General features: G+C 39.7%; 2 protein-coding genes across 2 annotated transcripts; both read right to left on the bottom strand.

The window, feature by feature from the left end:
• Positions 1–1,172: 1,172 nt before the first annotated feature.
• Positions 1,173–4,155, bottom strand: LOC115924545. Its single transcript, XM_030986956.1, has 3 exons — positions 3,859–4,155; positions 3,159–3,361; positions 1,173–1,857 (listed from the first exon to the last, which is right to left on the bottom strand). Exons 1-3 carry the CDS (start codon positions 4,148–4,150, stop codon positions 1,363–1,365), a joined length of 990 nt encoding a protein of 329 aa, XP_030842816.1. The 5' UTR covers positions 4,151–4,155; the 3' UTR covers positions 1,173–1,362.
• A 57-nt stretch (positions 4,156–4,212) lies between these two features.
• LOC115924692 (macrophage-expressed gene 1 protein-like) lies at positions 4,213–10,720 on the bottom strand. Its single transcript, XM_030987437.1, has 7 exons — positions 10,329–10,720; positions 8,673–8,720; positions 7,689–7,900; positions 7,020–7,109; positions 6,532–6,682; positions 5,332–5,514; positions 4,213–4,238 (listed from the first exon to the last, which is right to left on the bottom strand). The coding sequence occupies exons 1-7, from the start codon at positions 10,696–10,698 to the stop codon at positions 4,213–4,215; spliced, it is 1,080 nt and encodes a 359-aa protein (XP_030843297.1). The 5' UTR covers positions 10,699–10,720.
• Between the last annotated feature and the right edge of the window lie 14,703 nt (positions 10,721–25,423).

The raw sequence follows: 25,423 nt of genomic DNA, 5'->3' as shown, positions 1-25,423 counted from the left end.
AGTCACCAGACCGCACAGCAGTCTTTTACATGCAAATCCACTAATAGTTTGCTTTACCCCATGCTATAAGCCCCCCCCCCAAAAAAAAAAAAAAAAAAAAAAAAAAATCAAAATCAAAATCAAAATCAAAATCAAAATCAAAATCAAAATCAAAATCAAAATCAAAATCCAAAAAAAAAAAAAAAAAAAAAAATCAACAACAACAAATCTATAAATTATGATCCTACTCGTCCAAGCCTATCGGCCCAATGTATATCACATTTGCCTAAGTCAGCCCAACCTCTAGATTACACGTAATCCTCTTTGTAGTTATGATGCCGTTGCCTTTTAGACATTTTCTCAGGGGCCTCAATCATGTAAAAATATATTCCAGAATCCGGTCGGTTATTTATATCAACGAACTCATAATCATGCTAGTACGTTCACCAGCCCAGCTTTTCGCCGGGCGTCCTAATTTAATGATCACGCCATCTTCGGCTGGCAGCAAGTAAGTGGGGGGAGGTCGCATATTGCGTTGGTGTGGTGGAGATCAAAATTAAATAGGCCAGATTCTGAACTAGTAGAAATACTGTAAGCATGCGTGACCACAGGCTTTCCAAACACCCCCTACACGAGGATTTCTTCTGAAGCCAAAGTACACCCTAAATGAGGATTTCGCGTGATTTTTGTGTACTCCTAAACAAGTATTGTAAAATTGTAACCCCTCGAGCATTTTGAAGTGCGATAGTGATTACCCTTTAAGTTGTTGACAATGTAAAATAAATCAAATTGCGCTTCTGATGTAAACAAAAATACATATCTGTATAGCGCTTTGAGAGGGCCTGCGGTCCTGAAATGCGATATATATGAACGAACTATTATTATTATTATTATAATTCACGATGTAAACATTTATTTCAATAGAGAAGCATTAACATCAATCTGTACACTTCCAGATGGGTTTAATGCACAGTCATCATAAGTCCTTTCTTTGAAAAAAATAATTACATTTAAAATTTGATCTATTCTATATAAAGTAACCTAGCAAGCTGACGTAACCGTAAAAATAACCCTAAACGCGTACACCAGGATTTTGAAAAAGTACCCTTTTTCATGAAAAATTGAAGTTTTTTAAATCCCCTTTTCCTTTTTGCAATTAATAATATTAATAATAATAATAATAGTTCAGTTATTGTATAGCGCATAATACGTTATGAAATAACATCTCTATGCGCTTCCAAAGAGCTTTGGACTTTATTACCCTAACTTAAGTAAGTCCTTCTCTATTTCACGCAGGATCAGCTCAAGATCCATAGCCCGAACTATTTCCTTGAACTTCTTGTCTTTGTCTTTACCCCTAGTATCCTCTTCCTTTTCCCTCCTCTATACTTTACGCATTTCACGCAGGAGCAGCACAAGATCCATAGCCCGAACCATTTCCTCGAACTTCTTGTCTTCGTCTTCACCCGCCATGTCGTCTTCCCTTAACTCCTCCTCCTCAAACTCAACACCCCTATCCTCGTCCTCGGTCTCCTTGTCGTCTTCCCTTAACTCCTCCTCCTCAGACTCAACACTCCTATCCTCCGCCTCGGTCTCCTTGTTCTCAAGTGCAACTCTCTTACCATGATCGAGCTGATTTTCTAGCAAGTTGACGAGCTCTCTGACTTCTTCCAGTTCTTTCTTCACTTTACCTGCATCCTTCGCCAGGGGACCAAGGTCTCTCTTCGCAGCCGTTTCTGGCTGGTAGAAGCAGTAGTAGATCTTGACATTATGGCCCGTATTGCCGGGTTTAGGATGTGCGCCATCCTGCCACGTGATGGGATTGGCTTCCTTGGTAGCCCACTCGAGAGATTCCTCCGTTACAGTCATGCCAAGTACCTGCACGAAAAAAAGTTAAGACTGCACTTGTAAAGCCTTGTTCTGATATGAGTGTAATATCTTATATTATATCTCATGACACAGAGGCCACTGAATATCAGCGCACCATGCCTTTTCAAGGAATACATGCTGCCAGGCACTCATTAAACCCCTGGGTGAGGAGAGCCAACTTTAAATAAAATGCCAGGGGACTTAAGTTGGACCTAAATATGGCAGGCCATTCATGCCACTGGTTGCTCTCCCTATTGTATTGGTCTCTTAGTTATGATCTTTAGATATAAAAAAAATCCTTCAATAAAGAACTATCCAAAAAATGTAAATTATGTAGATTTGTGACCATGATTTGTACGTCCCTTGAGAGACCAATGCCAGTAAAACAGTGGCATGAATAGCCTACCATAGTGAAGTCCAACATAAACTCAATCTTTGTGAAACTCTCCCCTGGTCTATTAACTCAGTCTGCCATGAGGCTGCATGCACGCTATTGTTATAGTGCCTTGTGCACGCTTGAAAGCTACTGCTCCTCTGCTTCTTGCATGATTGCACGCAGATGTAATAGCAGTTATTGTTCATGCCCATTGTACTGTGCCTAGTGTTTCGCACGCGCTATTAACAGTACCATCGCGTTAATCCAATTACCTTGTTATAAATTTGGCACTGGGGGGATTTGTGGCCTGGCACCATAGGGATTAGCCCAGGGGCAGGATAAGAGTTAACGCTTAAAGTGCCAGGTAGGCAGGTCTAGTATACCAAACTAGAAAGAAGGTGTGGACGTGTCGTGGTATAGAGGTTCGTTCACTTGACTCTCAATCCAAGGGTTGAGGGTTCGAATCCCAGCCAGGCACTAACGTCTGTTGGCAAGATATTAATCCACATTCGCCACTCTTCACCCAGGTATAAATGGGTACCTGGCAATAGCTGGGGTAATAATAATAGCAGGGCCCTCAGGAGGAACAGCATTGAAGCTGATGAAGCGTGCGTGGGTAATTAAACTCATTATTATTATTATAGAAGAAAACTTAATATAAAAACGTTTAGCAAAACGCCATACAACGTCATAAAATGGGATTTCAAAATAAAAGACACTAGAACCAGTTATGCGCGCGACCCACTGTGAAGAAATAAGAGGGGGAAAAATAGGTGAAATCGCAGCTTTACTACCTGTCTAATGTTGTGAGGTCTTGGCAGGCACCTTGAAGGGACACCGCGCAGAGATTCGAACCCTCAAAGGACGTTCGTACCGGGATGGGGTTCGAACCCTCAGCTATTTGAATAAGAGTCAGGTGACCCTAGACACTTACCGTCTGACATGCCCCATGGAATTTCATGAGGTAAAAGCTGCTTTCCGCTGGTAGGATGATTGGGTTGGCGGCACTGCCGTCTTCACGGCAACAGTACTCGATCTCTGTTGGTCCACCGGTATAGGTCCCCGCGGGCATCGTGTTATAGTCCGGGTCAACCCCTCTACTTACATCGTTCCATCTGATGTTACCACCCGTGAACCCTAAAATATGAAAATGAAAGAGAGAGAGAGTGTGTGTTAAAAAGGGAAAAGGAGGCCGGAGTTGCATCTAGAAAGTATCAACTGGAACAATTAAAGTCTTTGGATACCAACCACCTTCATAAAACTCCTGGCAATTCAGATTTTCATATAGTGTAAGGTACAAGGATACATGTTATTAAATTAATAGCTGTAGGTACACGTACATTTCCATGCAATAGAATAATAACTGTAGTGTCACCCATTTTTCATTTTGCATGTCATTATGTAGTCTTGAATCAGGCCTATCAAATTTTGATCTCCACCACACAAACGCTACCTCCCCCCATTTACTTGCTACCAGCCGAAGTTAGCTTGATCATTGAACTAGGATGCCCGACCATAAAATAGGTTCTCAGGCTGGGCTGGTCAGCATGATTATGAGCTCGTTGATAACACCATCTTCGGCGGCTTGATGAAGAACCGGCCAAATTCTAGACTATAGTCATTATGAGACTCACCGTCTGGACAGGTTGTGCCAACTTTGTAGATGCAGTACACACCAGGCATCCAAGACCACGAGCTTGATGAAGCTTTTGGTGTGGACTTGACGCAGTAGTAGCTCCTCACGGACTCATTGCCACAATAGTTGGTCAAATGATTCCCCTTGGAGCATGTATTGGCCGCGGGTTTGTCTGTGAACTGGTATAGCATGCCGAAGTCCCACGTAAATGCTGTTTTGGGGCACGTATCCCCTGCTAGTGTCACCGCCTCTGGAAGGGCGTACTTTCCATCCGGCCATGTCACTGTCATGTGCACCGGAATGTCTGCCAAAATCCGCAAGGAAGAAACATTTATTTTGTTTAAACTTTTGTTTATTCTTTCCTCTTATAAACAAAAACTGCAAATAAGATTCAAATTTCATACAAAATTTCACATAAACCAAGTTACCAATCAATTAACATTTGTCATGCATTGCCATGATACATGATTCAGAGTACAATATTCGAGAAGTGAATACATGAATCAAATCTGCTCAAAAAGGTAACATTTGCCCTTTGCTGGACCTCGGCTTGAACAGAGTCAAGTTTACAAAAGAAAATAATTTTGCAGTATACCCCAGTAATTTATTCTCTATTTTATCTTGACTACATCATCGCGTCGCGTTTAACTGAGATATTAGAATTAATTCTTCGGTATTTACATGATTCTCTATGGCGTGTTACTCTACAGTCAACAGACGCGGTCATGCGTCAGCTAAACAGCTTGGACATTCTACCTCTTTGCGTCAGCCAAACAGCTTAGACATCATACCTCTTTGCGTCAGCCAAACAGGTTGGACATCCTACCTCTTTGCGTCGGCCAAACAGCTTAGACATCCCATCTCTTTGCGTCAGCCTAACAGCTTGGACATCCTACCTCTTTGCGTCAGCCAAACAGCTTGGACATCCTACCTCTTTGCGTCAGCCTAACAGCTTGGACATCCTACCTTTTTGCGTCAGCCAAACAGCTTAGACATCCTACCTCTTTGCGTCAGCCAAACAGCTTGGACATCCTACCTCTTTGCGTCAGCCAAAGAGCTTAGACATCCTACCTCTTTGCGTCAGCCACACAGCTTAGACATCCTACCTCTTTGCGTCAGCCAAACAGCTTGAACATCCTACCTCTTTGCGTCAGCCAAACAGCTTAGACATCCTACCTCTTTGCGTCAGCCAAAGAGCTTGGACATCCTACCTCTTTACGTCAGCCAAACAATGCCTCGTGAACAACGTGAAAAAGTATTAGCTTAAAGCCCCACTGCACCACTTGGCTACTTGCGCCCTCTATATAGCAAGCAATACCTAATCGGTGACCATTGGTCCTCTATGAACCTCTTTTTCTTATGTTAATTGAGAGGTTATTTGATGAGATAACCACCTGTCAGTGACCATACATGGAGGTCATATCCCTCCTGGCCAAACTAGTGTGGTGGGGCTTAAAAATGCATATATTACCTTCACTAGGAGTGACATCATTGTATGATGGATAATCATTGAAAGCTGTCAAGATGTTTGCTTGGATAGTTCCTCTTTGCCAATTGGCTGGGCAATCTCCGCTGGTTTCATAGTCCGTCTGTCTGGTCCAGAACTTGGAATCCAACACTTCATTGAGCCCTATGAGATCTATGCTGATGGGTTCTAGGAGACATTCAGAAAGTTGGTGAGGAAAAAGAAGAAAAAAAAGCACAAATTAGTTTACGAGTGCGAACGGGTACGGTGACATGCATGGTTCATATTCATGTTTTTTACAATTGTGAATGGCACTCGAAGGCTTAATTGCTCGCAACTTACAGAAGATGCAAATAAAATGAGGATATGAAATTCAATATAAGTGCATGTTTGTACAAGAAATAAGACGTACGTTTCATACTTTGTAAAAGGAGTGCTTAAAATTTTGGCATATGGAAGTAATATTCGAAGCTCATCAATAAGTACTCGATATATAATATTAAGATGAACTTCCTACCGCACAGAACTTAATTTTAGGTAAAAGTTATAGGGTTACACTGAGATATTTTTCAAAGGAATAAGAGCAATGAACGGGCTGGTGAGCTCAGGTACGAGCTCTGGGTTGCCGACGTTTCGATCAGTATGATCTCATCTTCTTTCGGAGGATGACAGTCATATTGACGAGTCCAACACGAGAATTTGTTGCAACTGTTGTTGTTGCTGTTGTTATCGTTGTTTGGAACCCTAAACCCAATCGCAAATAGTTTCGAAAATTCAACTCAGGAGCGATTTCGATACGTTAATGCCCCATAGAAATCAGGTTCGAATTAAGGAATATGTCATTGTTATATTAGAGACTTTTAGATTCGCACGAAGACAATGGAGATTGCTACGATCGACGACCTTTTAATGCACTGCCTTGAATGGACGTCACACGTATCAGTCCACACAAATCTAAAAGTCCCTATTTTCACATTTAAAGGAGTGACGGAGCGATCGCATGGTGAACTGGCCAACAGTGCGTAACACAATACTTAGTTCCCACTTCGCAGACACAGGACTAGACGCAAGAACCATTGAACAGCGCAGCTATAGGGAAGCAGCGAACTACAGTTGACATGGATGGCCCTAGAGGGCACTTTGCGATAGTGCTTCTAGTAAAGTATGGCTTTAAGATTTGTTCCTCATCTTCAAAAATACACGTACCATTATACTCCAGGCTGCCCACTGTGTACTCTTTGTACACTTTGCCGAACTTTTCCTGCGATGCTGCAGTCTTGGTGAACCTGTCCATATCCACTGATAACGATGCAGAGACGATTTTGTAGCTACCTCCAACACTTACGCTGTTGGACATCTGTTTGAAGAACAAGAGACCGAGACAAGGTGCGAGAAACAATGAATATAAATCATGGTTCAAACTAATTTCTAGACGTTTAAGCAAAATACTGTTCAGGGACCCATTTCTCTTTTTTCAATGACAAATGACAAAAATAAGTGACAAATCTACTAATGACCAATCAGAAGCAAGGATCTCACTAGCTTATAACAAAAACTTTCAATTGTCACTGATGACAAGTTTTATGAAACACCCCGCTGGTCACTCCAAAACGTGACATAATTATAAACGCGTACGCGCATGCGCATGTCACAACTATCTCTCTCGATGAGCTATGGTTCACGTAATCACTTACATCTCTCGTGGAATCTTTGATGAAAGATGACGTGTCCTCACGATAGGTTGTGCCCGAACGAGACCCCAATTGAGCCTCCGTCACGACGTGCTACATTGGTAAAACAAGAGAAAAAGAAACAACCGTTTATAAAGAAAGGGGAATTATGAAGGTCATGCTTCAGAATGTCCGTTTTACGTCTGTATTTCCTTATTTTGGAAATGAAAACGCACTTTGGAATCGACCATTCTGGCATTTGATTTTGCGTCAGTGGTCCTTTGAGCCGCCATGTGTTATTGACGGTTACACGAAATTATCAATATATATTAGTATTGCTGTGAATCATTGACTCGTTCATTTACCATTTATCCATTCCCTCCACCTGGATGGAGAGAGACTAGTGTAATGTTTAACCAAACATGCCAAAGGCAGGCGCGGTTAGGTTCTAGAAGAACAATAATATTATGACTATTATTACTATTAGTAGTAATAGTATTACTATTATTATTATCATTATTATTATTATTATTATTACTACTACTATTATTATTATTATTATTAACATTATCATTATTACATTATTATTATTATCATTATCATTGTTGTTGTTGATGTGACCATTGTCATTATCAACATCATCATTATCATCATCATCATCATCATCCTAATTAAAGGTGAGGAAAGCCTTACCGTTCCCCAGTCAGAGAGGAATGTCATGTAGGCCGCTTTGTCATAGGTAGTGGGCAGACCACAGACGGCGACACGAAACTCTCGACTGGGCTCGAACCCGTCAGTGTTGGCGAGGGCCTCCAGGTATCGAATACTGCCATAGTTCTGGATCGTTTGCTCTGAGAAGTACACGTAACCCTTGGTATTTTCATCGTTCTTGATGGACTGGTATTCTGAAACCATGAAAATGTGAAGTGTTAATAAAAGATACATTTTGACACCTTTGAATAAATACGCTTTTCAATTTCTTTAAAAATTATGATTATTTTATCTACAAAGCAATGTTTGATTAATTTTTGTGTCAATGTAAAAGAAGTATGTATATTTCTAATACTGATCATCTGCATATTGTAACGTTAAGACGACTTTAGCACTTCTGAAGTAGGTTTTATAACAATCTCTATACACATATATAAGTCGCTTTCCATTATGATCATGAGGTCTGCGAATTTCAAAAAGATGTTGTAGATAAATTTGAAATAGGCCTACCACGTAAAAAAAAGAAAACAACTGAAACTCTCAAAGGAAAATTTTGTGAGATTAACACAATTCTGAAAAATATTAAAGTTCATTAAGTACGAACCGGTTCGAACACATGTATTATCGTGAATAATACTTGAATTTGTTCAATCATGTGATCCTTGTAATATGTTTATCGTACCATGATTCAATCAAAATAATACATTCCTTGTAAGAGGATTTTAGGAAATAGCTGTCGCCTCCCCCCCCCCCTTTTTTTTTTGCTTGTCGGAAATTCTTCGGAATTGCGCCACCATTTTTACAAAATCCTGGAACCGTCCCAGGGCGCAGTAAAAATATCGGATAGAAATTTAAATCCCAAAATGATTGTCGATGGGCCCAACTGTAAACATTCCGCCCCCAAATAGCAAGACCGCCCCCCCCCACTTCCCCATTAGAATTAACATGTAAGGATAGCTCTCTTACGATGGCTGGCAGCAAACTGGAAGCTAGCGAAGACAGCTGAAACGTCAACTAAAGAGTGAAAAGAGAGAATGAAAGGGACAAAAAGATAAAACTTATTGATTTATACTATTCGTTGAGTCATGTAGATTGCCATATATAAAACAAAATAGACTAGAAATGCATACCATAGCAGGATACCCCATAAAAGTTAATGATCAGCTTTTACAGACAGACAGAATCGACAATAAACTCGTTCTTAAAGATGTTCATGCGTGGGTATATAGTCGTTCGTGAGTAGCCAACTTCACGATCGCTACATAACACTGATCTGAGCCAGGTATTCCGCTCCCGTGCGTACGTCCGTGTGCTGCCCTCTATATACCCACGCTTGAGCAAATTTAACTTCTTCATATACGGTGTTGACGCCCGGGTTTTCAATAGAACTACCCATCTCGTAAATAGGGACTTTTAGAATTGCACGTCAAGAGCTTTGACTGCAACGTGTGACGTCATTTTAAGGCACTGCGCCTGCGTCACGTGGTCTCAGTCGGCGATCGAGAATGCGTCAACCTTGATTTTCCTAAATCTAGTACATGCAATACATACATACATATTGACATTATTTTATAAAGCGCCTTTACATGCTGAAATGTGTAGAACAGGTGTCACATGCACCTGTTCTACACATATTTACATATTAGCAGTGAAGGGATGTTCTTTTGTTGAGGGTAGAATGAGGAATGTCCTCTTTCTTTGTCCGTGATGTTTATTGTGTTACTTCCTGCATGCATATCGTCGAGTGCAATCTAAAAGATTTCTAATTGTAGCCAACATGGGCAGTTAAGTACGTTGACACGCATGATCAGTCGGCGTTCGTCGTGTTCTCGTTCACTCATTCTAAAAGTCCCTAATGTCAAGGCACGGAAAAGAAGGAATTTAAAGTTATTCGAATCCCCTCCATCCGCACCCGTTATTTAAACAAAATACGAAACATCCGTTCATGTGTCGTCACCCCCTGTCTCAATGCGCAATGAATTAAACTTCCATTGAGTGACGTCATTTACGTAGAAACTCGCTAGATAACGCTCTGTTTGCGATTTGATGAATTTCATTGCCTTTGTAACATGCCCACTAATCAAGCACGAAATGACATCTGCCTAACGCAGGACTGCGTTGGCGACTATAAACGCAGCTTTGCCAGCTTGATTGAAAGCTTGATTAACGCAGATAATAGCGCGATCAAAATGATGCAGCATGTGAAACGGGTATTTCACGATATAGCATGGGGCCAGTGGCGTACGCAGGATTTTTTCAAGGGGGGGGGGGGGGGGGGGGGTAAGAGCACTTTTTTTTTTTTTTTTTAATTTCTATTAAAAATGTATTTAGGGGGGGGGGGTCATCAAAAATCATACAGATAAACAAATTTAGGGGGGGGGTTGTGGTCCCAAAAAATTCGCAACGACTCATGGGGGTGGGGGGGGGGTAGGGTCACTTATTGGGGGTCACCCTTTGGTACAATTTTTTTTTTTTTTTTTTAATATTAAAAAATATATATTTAGGGGGGTGGGGTTCATCAAAAATCATACAGATACAAAATTGAGAGGGGGTTCAACCCTCAACCCCCCCCCCCCCCCGCCGCGTACGCGCCTGCATGGGGCTACAAAACGAGCAGCTTACCATCGACATTCACCTGATGGGAGAGCTTCTTGGCGTAGCTTTTCGTTCCGTAAAACGTATCCTTCTCTTGCGACGTGTAAGAGCTACTACGTCGCACGAAATCCACTTCGTCGGGCACTCGGTACTCGTTGTCGGCCGTCACTTTCCCGTTGTCGTAGGTGAGTTTCAAGACACGCCGAGTCGTCAAGAGCCCGGGGTCGACCCCTCCAGTCTTTTGGTTACCCTCGGGGTTTCCCTTGATGATATCGTAGGAGATGCCGACGTATTTCACCTGCTCTGGAACGGGCTTGGTAGAAGCGCCTAGTGATAGCGCAGGCATTAGGAAGAGGAGGGCGAACATATAACCGCATACACTACGTGGTGTCTCCATTGTGAAAACAGATCTAGACTAAGAGGCCGGAAGAAAGAGGGAAATAAAGCAGGAAGAAGAAGAAGATGATAATAACTAATGTTTGTTTACAGGCTTACAATACATCGATATACAACGTTTGCATCATGTGAACGTATATTGCAAAAAACAACCAAGCACACAGAAAACAACACAACAACAAACTGCATGGACCTAAATAGCTATTATTCCCTCAGATGTTTAACACAATGCCTGTCAGTGAAATTCTTGTGTAAAAATAAGGGGGGGGGGGCAAACGTATTGACCCCTCCAACTTAAACGGTGCTTCATTTTTAAGAAGTTACATCCGTTTCACACGAGACGTTGATTTCGAATTGCGTTTGATATTACTAAGCTAATAAAGCCGGAGAAGGAAATTGATACATCAGTTAGTAAGTGTTTGCACTATTTGCAATGTTCCCTATATGTGAACTCACTATTTACTCATACATGGTGCATCATAAACACCTGTACCGACGCTGTCCTACGCCGCAGCAAATAGGGACTTTTAGATTTGCACGACGAGAACGTGGACTGCTATGTGTGACATCCTTTTAAGGCACTGGCAGTGCCTTAAAAGGATGTCACACGTAGCAGTCCACTATGTCGGCGTGCAAATCTAAAAGTCCCTAATGTGCTTTGACACTAACAGCCAGTTGATTCAGATAAAGTCGCGACAGCGGAAGACACATCTGATTGGTCAATTACATGTATTTCAAAGAGCTCCAAATAGTTCTCCCCCATAAAGAGTGTACAAGTATTCTTCTTCTTCTTCTTGATTTGATTTTGTTTGACAATCAGTTACAGTTGATTTTTTTTTGCCACACACTATTTTATGAATTATTTATATATACATACAATTTCATGTCATAAATGACTATTTTTAGGATTCTTTCTCTTTCCATCCCTTTTCCTTCTGCTTATTTTCTCTTTAGACCCTATATTGTTTTTTTCTTCTTTTTTTAGAGAAAATTCAATAAATTAATACATTTGGAAAGAGACGTCTTGGCTCATTGATTTAGTCTATCACCGGGCTCGCGTATGCATTTGTGCACAGGTGTCACAACTATCTTTCTCAAAGCGCTATGTTCATGAGTAGCTACTGCCCTCTCTCAACTGACTTTCGTCCATCTATGTCTCTACAACTAGGCGTTGTGGCGTGCGCCTGTAATACAGCTAACAGTGGAAGTTACAAACTGATTCAGCCGAGGACGCAGGTTCGAAACTGAGTCACGTCTTTCGGATGGTGACGTTAAAAGTCGGTCCCCAGACGTAAATAATCATATCTGATTGATACACGTCTGTAAAAACCCAATTACACACACACACACACACACGTCTCTAGTTACACATTTATCATGATTATATTACAGCAGCGTAGTGGACGCGGATGATTGGTCATGAATGGAAAAGGTAACGGCTGACAGGTCATGAGGTCTGCAGTTCGCTATGCGGATTGAATACCATTATTATGACATATATAAACAACTTTTTTAAATGTATAAATTAAGATCCTAATATTTATTGAGATATATTATATTGAGCAGTCAATGTCTTATGTTCAGCTATTACTGATGGTCCGAGGGATGTAGGTCTACGGACCGCATTTTATCACAAAATGGACATCCCCGCCCTTCAATGACATAGACAGAGCGGGAATAGTAATCAAGTTCGGTTTCTTTTAGTTTTCTCTATATTGCACAAAATGTCATGAATTTAAGAAAAAAGTATTGACACATTGACATTAAAGAAAAAGACAACATCAATGCTGAAGAAATCTTCGTCTAAATAATTATCCATTTTGAGTTGAGTATTTGAATATTAGCCCAGAGGTGGAAATTCCAATATTAAGATCACCTTTCAAGGTTTCATCACTTTTATTGAAAGAAAGATGATGCAAAAGTTTACCCCGTATATTTGAACTAGTAATACCAGGCGCGGATCCAGGGGGGGGGGGGGCCGAGCGGGCCTTGCCCCCCCCCCCCCCCCGCAAAAAAAAAAAAAAAAAAAAAAGAGAGAGAGAAGAAAGGAAAAGAAGGGAAAGGGAAAGAGGAGAGAAAGGGAAAGAAAGAAGAAGAAGAAGAAGAAAAGAAAAGGGGGAAGAAGGAAATCGGGGGGGGGGACCAGAAGGGCTTTGCCTCCCAGGCTGTTGACCCCCCCCCCCCCCCCAATCAAAACAATAAGAGAGAAGGAAGGAAGGGAAAGAAAAAAAAGGAAAAGAGGAGATACTGGCGTACTAATAGGGGGGGGGGCTTTGGGTGATTCTTCACTGAGAATGAATCACCATGTGTCATCACTTTCTAGTACGCTCCACTTCCATCTATCTAATATAGCTCGGATCAGACCCTACCTAGACAAGTCCGCGTGTGAGCATGCTGTACGTGCTCTCGTCACATCTAGGACTGATTATTCCAATTCTCTTCTATGTAATATTTCTATGTCAAATATCAATCGCCTGCAACGAGCTCAGAACCGAGCATCAAAGTTGGTGTTCCGCGCTAAGAAGCATGACCATGCCTCTCCCTTCCTTCGTCAGCTCCATTGGCTTCCAATAGAAAAGCGAATCACATACAAAATTCTCACAATGACCTACAAGTGCATCCATAAAATGGCTCCCTCGTATCTCCAAAACCTTCTCTCATTACATCAACCAGGAAGGCATGGTCTGAGATCTGGCAACGACCCAACATTGCTCTCGGTTCCCAGGAGTCGTACACGCTTTGGGGATCGATCTTTTTCTCTTTCCGCACCACGTCTCTGGAACAATCTCCCTCAGGCTGTACGATCTTCTCCTTCTCTCGCTATCTTTCAACGTTCCTTGAAAACCTTTCTCTTTAATAGTTGAATTTATATATTTTTGTGTACGTAATTTTATTGTTTGCTATCAATGTCAATTAAGTAATGTAATGTTGTAAAAGCGCTGTGATACACATGTATGTCTGTAAGAGCGCTATATAAATGCCAATATTATTATTATTATTATAAATCAAATTCAAACGCGGTTTATTTCTAATTCCACAACGGTGGATTACAAATAATGCTGAAATGACATAATTTCCGAGATTTGTCCTCATTTTTTAGTAAATTATACGTTTGTATATGTGTTTGTTGGAAAATGACAAATTCCTAAATTTACAGCCAGGCACGAAATATGATTATTGAGATTCCTACATGTCAGGGCCCGAGGTACAGCAGGGATCGGGAGCCTCGAGCTCCCTCCCCCCCCCCCCCACTTTATTTGAAAAAATATATTAAAGAGAAAAAAATAGAATGAGAGCAAGAAAGAAAGAATAGTTAACTGCCAGTGTTAACAAATGAGGCATCAAAATATGCTCATCTGACCGTGATTAAATGCCTAAAACCCTAAGCTTCCGGTGGCTCTGCCCCCTGGATTCCACTGAGGGCGCTACGACGGGCCCTTAGATGCTCATCTGACGGTAATTTAATGCCTAAAACCCCTCTTTTGGGGGGATCCACCCCCTGGACCCCACGCCAAATAGTGACCTGCCAGTGTCACAAAATAATAGGTATTAAAAAAAAAAGATCATCTGACCTTAATTAAACGCCTAAAACCCCTGAGCTTCCGGGGCCGGACAAGTTATCAAAATGTGTTTATCTGACCGCAGGCGCGTAGCCACGGGGGGGGGGGCGGTCCCCCCAAATCGGAAGAGGACGTAGGAAGTAAAAGGAGCAGACAAATAACATCTTTGAAATTCAGACAAGGATTAAGAGTATAGTGAACGGTACAACGCATCGTCTTCTTTCTCTAATAATTTAATGAAACGTCAAAGCTTCGCGCAGGAGGGGAGGGGGGGGGGGACTGAATTCAGACAAGGATTAAGAATCGAGAACGGTACAGTGAATCGTCTTCTTTCTCTCATAATCTTATGAAACGTCAAAGCTTTTGCGCGGGAGGGGGGAACCTGAATTCCGACGAGAATTATATTCGAGAACGGTACAACGAATCGTCTTTTTTCTCTATTGATTTAATGAAAATTAAAAGCTTCCGCGCGGGGGGGGGGGGGGGGGAACCTGAATTCAGACGAGGATTAAGAGTCGAGAACTGTACAGGCAATCGTCTTCTTTCTCTCACAATCTTATGAAACTTAAAAGCTTCCGCGCTTCGCGCGGGAGGGGGGGGGGGACCTGAATTCAGACGAGGATTAAGAGTCGAGAACGGTACAACGAATCGTCTTCTTTCTCTAATGATTTAATGAAAAGCTTCCGCGCTTCGCCCGGGAGGGGGGAACCTGAATTCAGACGAGGATTAAGAGTCGAGAACTCTACAACGAATCGTATTCTTTTTCTTCAATAGTTTAATGAAACGTCAAAGCTTCCGCGCTTCGCGCAGGAGAGGGAGGGGGGAGGGGACTGAATTTAGACGAGGATTAAGAGTCGATAACGATACCACGAATCGTCTTCTTTCTCTAATAGTTTAATCAAACGTCAAAGCTTCCGCGCATCGCGCAGGAGGGGGAGGGGGAACTGAATTCAGACGAGGATTAAGAGTCGAGAACTCTACAACGAGTCGTCTTCTTTCACTAATGATTTAATGAAACGTAAAAGCTTCCACGCTTCGCTCGGGAGGGGGGAACCTGAATTCAGACGAGGATTAAGAGTCGAGAACGGTACAACGAATCGTCTTCTTTCTTTAATAGTTTAATGAAACGTCAAAGCTTCCGCGCTTCGCGCAGGAGGGGGAGGGGTCTGAATTTAGACAAGGATTAAGAGTCGAGAACTCTACAACGAGTCGTCTTCTTTCACTAATGATTTAATGAAACGTAAAAGCTTCCACGCTTCGCTCGGGAGGGGGGAACCTGAATTCAGACGAGGATTAAGAGTCGAGAACGGTACAACGAATCGTCTTCTTTCTTTAATAGATTAATGAAACGTCAAAGCTTCCGCGCTTTGCGCAGGAGGGGGGCTGAATTTAGACAAGGATTAAGAGTCGAGAACTCTACAACGAATCGTCTTCTTTTTCTAATAATTTAATAAATCGTAAAATTTTTCGCTCTTCGCGCAGGAGGGACAAAACTAAATTCAGACGAAGATTTTGAGTCGAGAACAGTAGAACGAATCGTCTTCTTTCTCTTATAATTTAATGAAACGTCAAAGCTTCCGCGTTTCGTGAAGGAGGGTGGGAAAAACTCGCCCCTCCCTGCACCGACCCCCCCCCCGCATTACGTCACTGTTGGTCACCATTACGTACCAATATTTGACTCGCATAATTTCAAATTTGGGCCACCCCCCCCCCCTAAGAAATCCTGGATCCGCGCCTGAGTAATACCTCGCGGTGTCTATCGATAAGCCTTTCATCTTCGGTTTGCTACGATTTGCAAAGTTGCTTTTCGAATAAAAAGAAATCCCCAGGGTTTTAGTTTTCTTTCAATCCTATCTCTTCATTGGTATGTGTCAGCTATTGCTGCCGGCACATCGTTTTTTTTTTATGCGACGATCAATTTCCATGTCTTCTATTTGGTGACAGCAACAGCCTTTGAAATCAAGTCTATGAGAAGGCGGGGGGGGGGGGAGTATATTTCCAAATGTTGTTATTCAGAACACACATCATCACAGACCCATCACCCATGGCTATTTATTATTGAGTTCAGTCAAAAGATGGGAAATTATAATACAAAAAAATAATAATAATAATAATCTTTTAAAGTCCACTCCAAATTTCATTAAGTTAAACCGAAAATGGAAATTCTTTATGCCCAATTGATCGTGAGCCCGGCTGTCACTGAGCAGCGCCAGATCGACGTTGCTCTATCCCTTATTGTTGAACGCCAAACAAGGTAGCAATAAAGACCAGTTATGGTCATGCGATTGCATTATCATGACTTTCATGACTATCATCTCACTTATCATGACTCCAAGCCGTAACAACAGACACGTGTTTTTTTAATTCATAAATAATTATGAAAATTACCCTATTTGTATGTTTTGCAAAATGAATTATGCATTGTTAATTTTGCATGGAATAAAATAAATAAATATCAACCAACCAATTAATTAATCAATCAATCCCATGAACTCGGAGTCCAGCTCAACTCAACTTTTTCTTTAAGGAAGAAAAATTGTCGAGTCGCTCTTCCTAATGCTCTCTGTGTCTGTGTCTGTGTCTGTGTCTGTGTCTGTGTCTCTCTCTCTCTCTCTCTCTCTCTCTCTCTCTCTTTCTGTCTGTCTCATTCATTCTCTCTCTTGGGTATATTAAGAAAATTGAGCTGAACGCTTCCAAATTCCGTCATCTCTTTTAAATAGTCAGCCGAACCTACATTTGTATTATTTCTTTTGAAAAAGATGTTTGATTGAATATAAGAATGGGTACAATCACTTCTAAGGGTACCTGCCAGACTGTGTAAATTCTATTCAGGACCCATGGTACAATAGGACAAAAGAAGTCCACATATATAATACAATCTGCAAAATATCTGTGAATAGGAAAAATTTGCTGAAATATCTTCATGCGGCTATGCAAACGAAAACACATTTAGTTTGCATTTTTACGAGGCCCTTGAGGGCTCGATGTTCATCCAAAAGACTAATCATTTAATAACATGAGATCTTAATTCCCCCCTGTAAACATGATAAATGTAGTCAATACGAGAGACCCAGATGAATTTGAACCCGCATACCAATATCATAAAATACTGACAAATAGGAATACAGACATACAATAATCATTCCATGCTATTTGATCTGCCATACCACCAAACCTGAATAAATGCTTCGTGAACTATCGAGCAAAACTGGGTCAAAAGAGGCCCACTCTGAAGAGCCTGAGAAAGAAAGAAAATTATTTCTATATCTCAAACTGCATAATGCCTCTAAGCGGTTTAGGAGAAATACATAGGTGATAAGTCAAGGAAACAGAATTTGCATTTAATATAAATTACATCACATCACAGTTCGAAAGTTCGCAAGTTCGCAAGTTCGACCTAAGTCGAAAAATTGTTGTGCCCGACTCGGTAGGCTTAATATTTTTGTCCGAATTCACCCATGAAATGACCAAATTTCATTTGCCCCAAATTATTATGATTCTATCTAAATGTGAAGGCTCTTTGTTATATATTAAACTTTTTCCAAAACTGCCATTGTTTCTTACAGTGAACAACGACAGAGCCCTTAAAAAACAGACTTCTATTTAGCGTGTTTAGGAAGCAAATTCAGACTCACCAATACGCTTTTACTTCCACTTTAGTTTGTAAATAAAGTTCGTGTTTATGATGACATAACACGCAATAATCAAATCAAGCTCAGCTCATTTTTTATTATTATTGTAAGAATTTCGGGAAATCCAAAGACATATTATTCTACAGAGGACAATACAACGAATAAGAAATCAAACAAGGTATACTTTTTACCCTGTCAGAACTCAATCCACTCTTTAAACAAGTATCTGAACACCGTCAATTGAGTCTTCTGTTGGTACAATTTTAAAAGAAGATTTCAACTCATGAGGATGAAAGTGATTGTAAGAAGCAGAAGAAAAAGAAGAAGAAGAAGGAGAAGGAGAAGAAGAAGAAGAAGAAGAAGAAGAAGAAGAAGAAGAAGAAGAAGAAGAAGGAGAAGAAGAAGAAGAAGGAGAAGAAGAAGAAGAAGGAGAAGAAGAAGAAGAAGAAGGATGAGGAGAGAAGAAGAAGAAGAAGAAGAAGAAGAAGAGGAGAAGAAGAAGAAGAAGAAGAAGAAGAAGAAGAAGGAGAAGAAGAAGAAGGAGAAGAAGAAGAAGAAGGAGAAGAAGAAGAAGAAGGATGAGGAGAAGAAGAAGAAGAAGAAGAAGAAGAAGAAGAAGAAGAGAGAAGAAGAGAGTAGAAGAAGAAGAAGAAGGAGGAGATGTCTCAACGGTGTAATCAATGGCCGTAATATTATATCTTGATCATGATTTAGATAGATTAAAGACAAGCGATATCCCTAGTTTACATCGCCAAAACCCCCCGATAATCAACATTTCATATTTTCTTTTTCTTTCCCGTCTGTCTGGTTTCGGTGTACATAGCTAGTGTAACTGGGGTATAAAATGGTCACATTTCTAGATCGTGATATAGATGGGGAAGGGAGGGCCGAGTGAAGAGTATACCATAGTTTACATGCATACTAAACCGACCAATCACCATTTTTTCTTTCTTCTTCTTCTTCTATTTCTATCTCTTTTGTTGAGGTAGGGAGGATCTATTGTCGGTCTGGTGTCGGTCTCGTTGGTATAACTGCGGTATGATAATGATGCTCATGCTCATGATGTTATGTTTGTCGAGAGAAAGAGGTCTTGAAATGTTCGAAAACGTCATAATGATAATAACAAATGGTTGGTTTTTACATCTGGCACTACCCTGCTTTAGAACGACTGCCATTTATACAGCGGTGGAGACGTTCAAGGGATTAATTCCTTTAACACCCCTTCTTCACCTCTGACAAATGACCCTACTTAAATCTGGTAGGTGCCCATTTTTCCTTGGACCAATACCCCTTTTTAATTCTCATAAGTGCTTTTTCATCTCTCGAGAGTGCTCTTTTTCAGGTGAGAGAAGTGTCAAATTTTCACCTCTGATTATTGCCTTAGTTTACTTCGACAAATGCTCCTTTTCCGTTCTGATAAGTGTCCTTTTTACTTTTGACAGGTTCCCTCTCTTACTTTCTTTATTTAAGATTAAAGGTGATTCTTATTTAAGGCAAATATGAGCAACTTTTTCTTAAATTTCCCACAAGGCTGGCTTATTACGGCCGCTCCCATTTTATTTTAATTATTATATTATTTTAATAACCCTTTTATGGAACTTTATTTCACATATCTACAACGTTCACAATAACATAATATACTTCTAAAATTAAAACATTATCTTAGCATATCAATCAAAAATGTTACCCGTTTTTCATTACCTTTCGCTTTTGTTTTAGGTATTAAATGTGACATCAATTGATACTTCAAATCAGTTAAAAGAGTTTTACCATTCATTTCGCTTTTTCTTCTTCAAATGTTTATAATAGTTCTTATGATAACATATTCAGCAAAATTAATCAAAATGTTTACCGAGTAATTATCTAACTTGCCTATATTATATCCAATTACTAAATTCTTCCCATTTATGTAAATATCTAATTTAAAAAGAAGATATATCAAACATGCTAATTATCTTTTTACACTCTAGCGTCATATGCCTTTATGTTTCAATGGTATTACAATCTCCACATAAATAATCATTTTTAATTTTCCATTCATATTGTGTTATATTATGCCAGTAAAAAAACATATGCAAACGTTTAAAATCAAATTTTTTGATTCTGTTATCTCGTTTGCTGCCAAACATTGTAAACAAAAGACTCGTCTAGTTTTTTCTGCTCCTCAAATAATAAGTAGAACTGTTTAGCCTTCATATTCAAAATAATAATATCATCACCAGTTGATGTTTGTATGGTCTACCGCAAACAAATATTTGGACCATAATACCTAACTACAAAGTATGATGCTTAAATGTTGGATTTATTCCTGATAATATCATCACAATGTAGGGGTATAAACATACATGTATATCAATGTCTAAACAATTGTATACTTTCGCTTTGAGATTTCTCTCTGTAGGTGCAACTTTCTTTCCGGGATGTGCACTGGTTTGTTGGCTCCCACTTAGGCAGACGCTTCGCCGCCCCTCTACCTCAACAACAACAACTTGATGAACACTATAAAGAGCAGCATCAACACAAACAACATCAACACCAACAACATCAACACCAACAACATCAACAATAACAACATTAATGTTACAAAAAAGAAGAAAAAGAAGAAGAAGAAGAAGGAGTAGGAAAATAAGAAGAAGAAGAAGAAGAAGAAGAAGAAGAAGAAGAAGAAGAAGAAGAAGAAGAAGAAGAAGAAGAAGAAGAAGAAGAGGAAGAAGAAGAAGCAGAAGAAGGACAAGAAGAAGGAAAAGAAGAAGGAGAAGAAAAAGAGACAGCAGCAAAAACTGAAGAAGGAAAAGGAGACTATTGGAATGGGGGCTGCAGCACTCGGTTGGGGTCATTTATGCAACACAAATATACAAACTATAAACAACGCATAGAAAGTGTGTAAATGTACTTAAGTTGACAAACCTGACATCAACATTTACAAAGCATTTCTAAAAACAAATAAGAAGTTGATTTTAGTTTGAATCAAATCTGTATGATAAACACCATTAACTTTGTATGTAACATTTTGTAAATATACATATCGTTTTAAAAATGTTTAAAAGAAAAACAGAGTCAAAATAATTATTGATGAGTAAATAAGATTAGAAGTCTTACCTCCTTTGCTCACAGGAACACAGCTAGCCTGATCAGTGATGAAAACAATTTGATCCAGGTACTTATATTACTGTGCTCTTTCAGCCGTGACGTTTGAAGTGAAGGGCTAGCGCGTTTTCCTAGTTTTCACCGCCAAACTTAACCGACCGATGATCAATTTTTTTTCCTTTTTCTTTCTTTCTTCTTCTTTTGTCTCATTTGTATAAATGGTGTATGAAATGATGGTATTTTTCTACACCATGATTTTGATTAGATTTTTGATTGATTTGATTTATTTATTTCTGTTTGATTTTCTTCTTCTTTTGCAGTTTTACAAATATATAACAAACAAAATTTAACGAATCATTGCAAATTTTACACATGACAAAAGAGTATATGTAGAATAAAGTAAGACTTGCTGTAATTTATCGAAAAAATCAAGCAGGAGGGTTGACAAAGTAAGCAAAGCTTGATGGCATGACTACCCTCAATGGATACATGGAGGAAAACAATATTGGTAAAAGGGGAAAGGGGAGAGGGGAGGGGGGGGGGGGGGAGAGATTGGTAGTTGGATTTCAATTTGATATATGAAGATAAAAAAGAAGATGCGCATTTGAATATTGGGTGGCCAAGTTGGGATTTAGAAGTGAAAGCCCGGCCATATACCCTAGCTTACACTGTCAAACTAAAGCGACCGACAACTACTTTTTTTCGGTCTTTCTATTGACAGTCTAGTGTCGGTCTCGTGAGTGAGCGCTGTCACTCGCATCGCTCCAATGTTATTATCCCGCCTTTTTTTTTCTCGAACTGCTGCCATCACAACGCTTAGGCATTTCAATGAATTCATTCCCGCCAGGTACCCATTTACCTTACCTGGGTCGAGTGTGGCAAATGTAAATTAATGTCAGGCTTGGCAAAGGACATTAGTGCCGCAGTGGGACTCGTACTGCGAACCATGAAAGTACAGAGACGTTTCCAATAGACCACGGCACCTTTACACGGCATGACTGCCATATTGCAGGGCTCGAGCATTTTATGGAATTGATATTTTTCAGGTATCTATTTACCTCACCTGGGTCAAGCGTGGCAAATGTAGAATATAGTTTTGTTAAAGGACGTTTAAATATTTTGAAAATATATAAAAACACCTTCCGGAATCTACAAACCGTAGTGCACATTATCAAATTGAATTGATGTTAAACAGCCCATACCCTGACTTTAAAAAAAAATGTATAAGAAGAAGAAAGAAAATAATGACTTCTCGTCTGAAAAAGTTTAGAAAAAGAGTACATGTATTTATCCTGGGGATTGTCGGGGCTTAATATGATTTAAGAGTGGTCCATTCGTTATTCGTTAAGAAGCAGTAAACTGATGGGAACATGTCATTGAAAGTTTGAGCTTGTTCTGATAAAAAATAGATAGTCATGAATTTCTGAAGTTGCGATCAATCAAACACAAATTGGCAACGATGTGATGTATCTTGCGATCCCCCCTCCCATTTGCTCTTTACTTTCCCTCAAGAAAAAATTTCAATCATACATGTACCTTAAAGATACTATGTCCCTTTTGCAGCCAACCTCGAATTCTGTAGAACTTTGCAGGAATTATGAATATGTCATGTATGTCCTATCTGTGAAATTTAAACGATAGCAGTGTGACCAGTGTCCTTATATTCAAATTATGCAAGGAAACCCGTTTACTTGCTAGACTTCACTGTCAGACACTATTGTCAGTATTGAGTGACTGACTGGCTTTTTCTTCTTCTTTGGTAATAACATACATAAAATGAGCTGTAACGGATTTGTCTACATCAATAACCCACTTCTTGTAGTGGCCAAATTTTAACTGATTGAATCTTTGCGCAGCATAAAACTTACGACCATGCGGTACAGTGGTCTGAAAATCAAGACTATTACTTATTGGCTCTATAGCTCCTAAGTTGTTTTGACAATTAATAGTCGTTATTTTCCCAGTTAAAGACATTTTCAAGACCCATTCTTTTAGGGGAGTTCTAAATTAGTCTTATCTTTCAAATGCAGGAGTAAATAGGTCGGGGGTAAAGGTAGGCGTAGCTAACACGATCATCGTTTCAGACGGACACTACTCCGACTTTTACACCTACTTCGCCATAATTACCCCGACTAGCTCTTAACACGACCTTTACCCCAGGGTAACTTGCCTCCGTCTTAACAAGACTATTGTCGATGTTGTAAGCACTATATAAACCCGGAATAATATTATTCAGGTGTTTTTGTTATTCTATTCAGAATAGAGGGAGCTAAAATCCTCTGATTCTGGTATCCCCGGAGGCTACCAGAGACACAGCTCTGGGAGAGTTCACGGCAAATATAAAGGCAATCTTGAGATTTTGTAAAGACGTAGCAAAGATATTCAACAGGATCATACCGAACTTACACTGAAAGTTCAAGGCTGGAACTAAATGACGTCTTTCAAACAGATTAGGTAGATAATGTTTGATATAAACCTAGTATTTAATTGAATTGATTTATTGTCCATACAAATGGAAATTCGTTGCTCACTGGTACAGGTGTGTTACAAACAATGTACACAACTATGCAATTTATAAAACATAATAACAACATAACATCAATGGCGTTACATCTAACAATACGAGCGAAGTCCCACATCCAGGCACTTCGCAATTTAAACGTAAATAGGGAATATGGAAATAGTCTGTATCAGATAAACATGATTTAAGTACAATGCGATTGCTTGCCTAGGAAATGCAGGAAAGCAAAAAAAATCGTACAACGTCTACAATACTTGCCCTCGTTTTACCCTACTGTTGTAAATATGGGTCGAATCGGGCACAAATGAACGTCTGAAACGCTCCTGCCAACTACGAGGAACCCACTCAGGGGTTGGAGGGACCGCATGCGTGTTCCCAAAATGTCCGGTAAAGGGACCACAAAGTTACCACAAATTAAAAAAAAAAAAAAAACTGCAATAAATTTTCAATTATCCATTGCATTTCACCCTGGTCCCCAACATTACAAAATCCTCTGTACGACCATGCATTATGGCTCGAGGCATGGGCACACAGAAGATTTTTTTCTGTTGGGGACCGGGGGAAATTCAATGAATTATTGAAAATTTATTGCATTTTCTTTGTGTTTTTTTATTTGTGGGAACTGCCCCCTACCCTAGCCCCCGCTGCGTACAGTCATGGTTCAGTGACCAAACAATGGCCTCGTAACTGTGAGGCCCCAGGATCAACACCGTGTCGATGTACCATATTAGTGCCCTTTTGTTCGGCATTAATCCTCATTACTGTCCTTTATGATTTAAGGGCGTAGGTCCTCTAGTTGATAAGCATAGTAGCATACACATGCTTTAGCAGTCACGCAAAACAAACACTGGCAAATTATTATTCAATAAAATCTGAGAATGTATTCTATTATCTAGATCTATTAGGAATAAATAATTGTCAAAATAATTCCATAAATTGGGGTAAAAAAAAATATCCAACTACAGTGTATATGAGCGACAGTGTATATGGGTCCTTCTGAGTATGGGAAAACGTGATAAAAAGTATCCCCGAAGTGCCCACTGCTGGAAAAGTGCCCTTTTAAACTTCAAATAAGTGCCCCTATACTAATCTAATAGGAGCCCCTTTATTTTTATAATTGACCCTTTTCCTGTGTAATAAATTTCCCCCTTCTTATATAGGTACCCTTTTCAGGTGCTTGAAGTACCCTATTTACTTTGAAACATGGCTCCCTAATGTTATGCACTCACTAGCTGTCAATTGAGAATAACAATAATTTGGCTCATTGCAGCAATTTATTCAAGTTGAGAAAGGCGAATCCATTTGCAAACAATGTTTATCTCAATATTTGTTTGATCAAACAAAGAAACAAACTACTTGATGGAAATGTGAGTTGTAATGTTACATTTTGTTAACTGACGACATTGATTGACATAGAAACCTTTTATGAAATAAAAATTGACTATTGCAGGAATTTATTCATTTGAATGGGGGAATCTTTTTGCAAAGGTGTTTTTTAACCCATATAATTACACCACAATAGCCTCACGTTCTACACCTATCCAGGCACGTGCATTTAGCGGGTATACCAATTTCATGCTTTTATTATTAACCGTCAAAACACAATTTGCTATCATAATTTACACCATAGCATTATCATTTCCTTTTCAATTACCATTCCCAAATTTAATACACTATTTAGCTGCCGACAAAGAAAGAAACAGAAAACTTTATTGACCCAAAAATTGGCTCATTGCAACGATTTGTTAATTTGAATGGGAAAGTCCATTTGCAATCAGTTGTTCATCTCAATATTTTTTATTGAACAAAGGAAAACAATTTTTTTGATGAAAATATCAGATGTAATTTTACAAAAGAAGAGAAAACCCGTTTGGCGGCAACATACAGTACTAAAAAAACTGAATTCAGATTTGATAAATTCATCTC

The sequence above is a fragment of the Strongylocentrotus purpuratus genome, unplaced genomic scaffold (genome assembly GCF_000002235.5).
Source record: "Strongylocentrotus purpuratus isolate Spur 01 unplaced genomic scaffold, Spur_5.0 spur5_scaffold_16, whole genome shotgun sequence".
NCBI lineage: Eukaryota > Metazoa > Echinodermata > Echinoidea > Camarodonta > Strongylocentrotidae > Strongylocentrotus > Strongylocentrotus purpuratus.
Note: the sequence above shows the minus strand (reverse complement) of the source record. Positions and strands in the feature narration are given on the sequence as shown.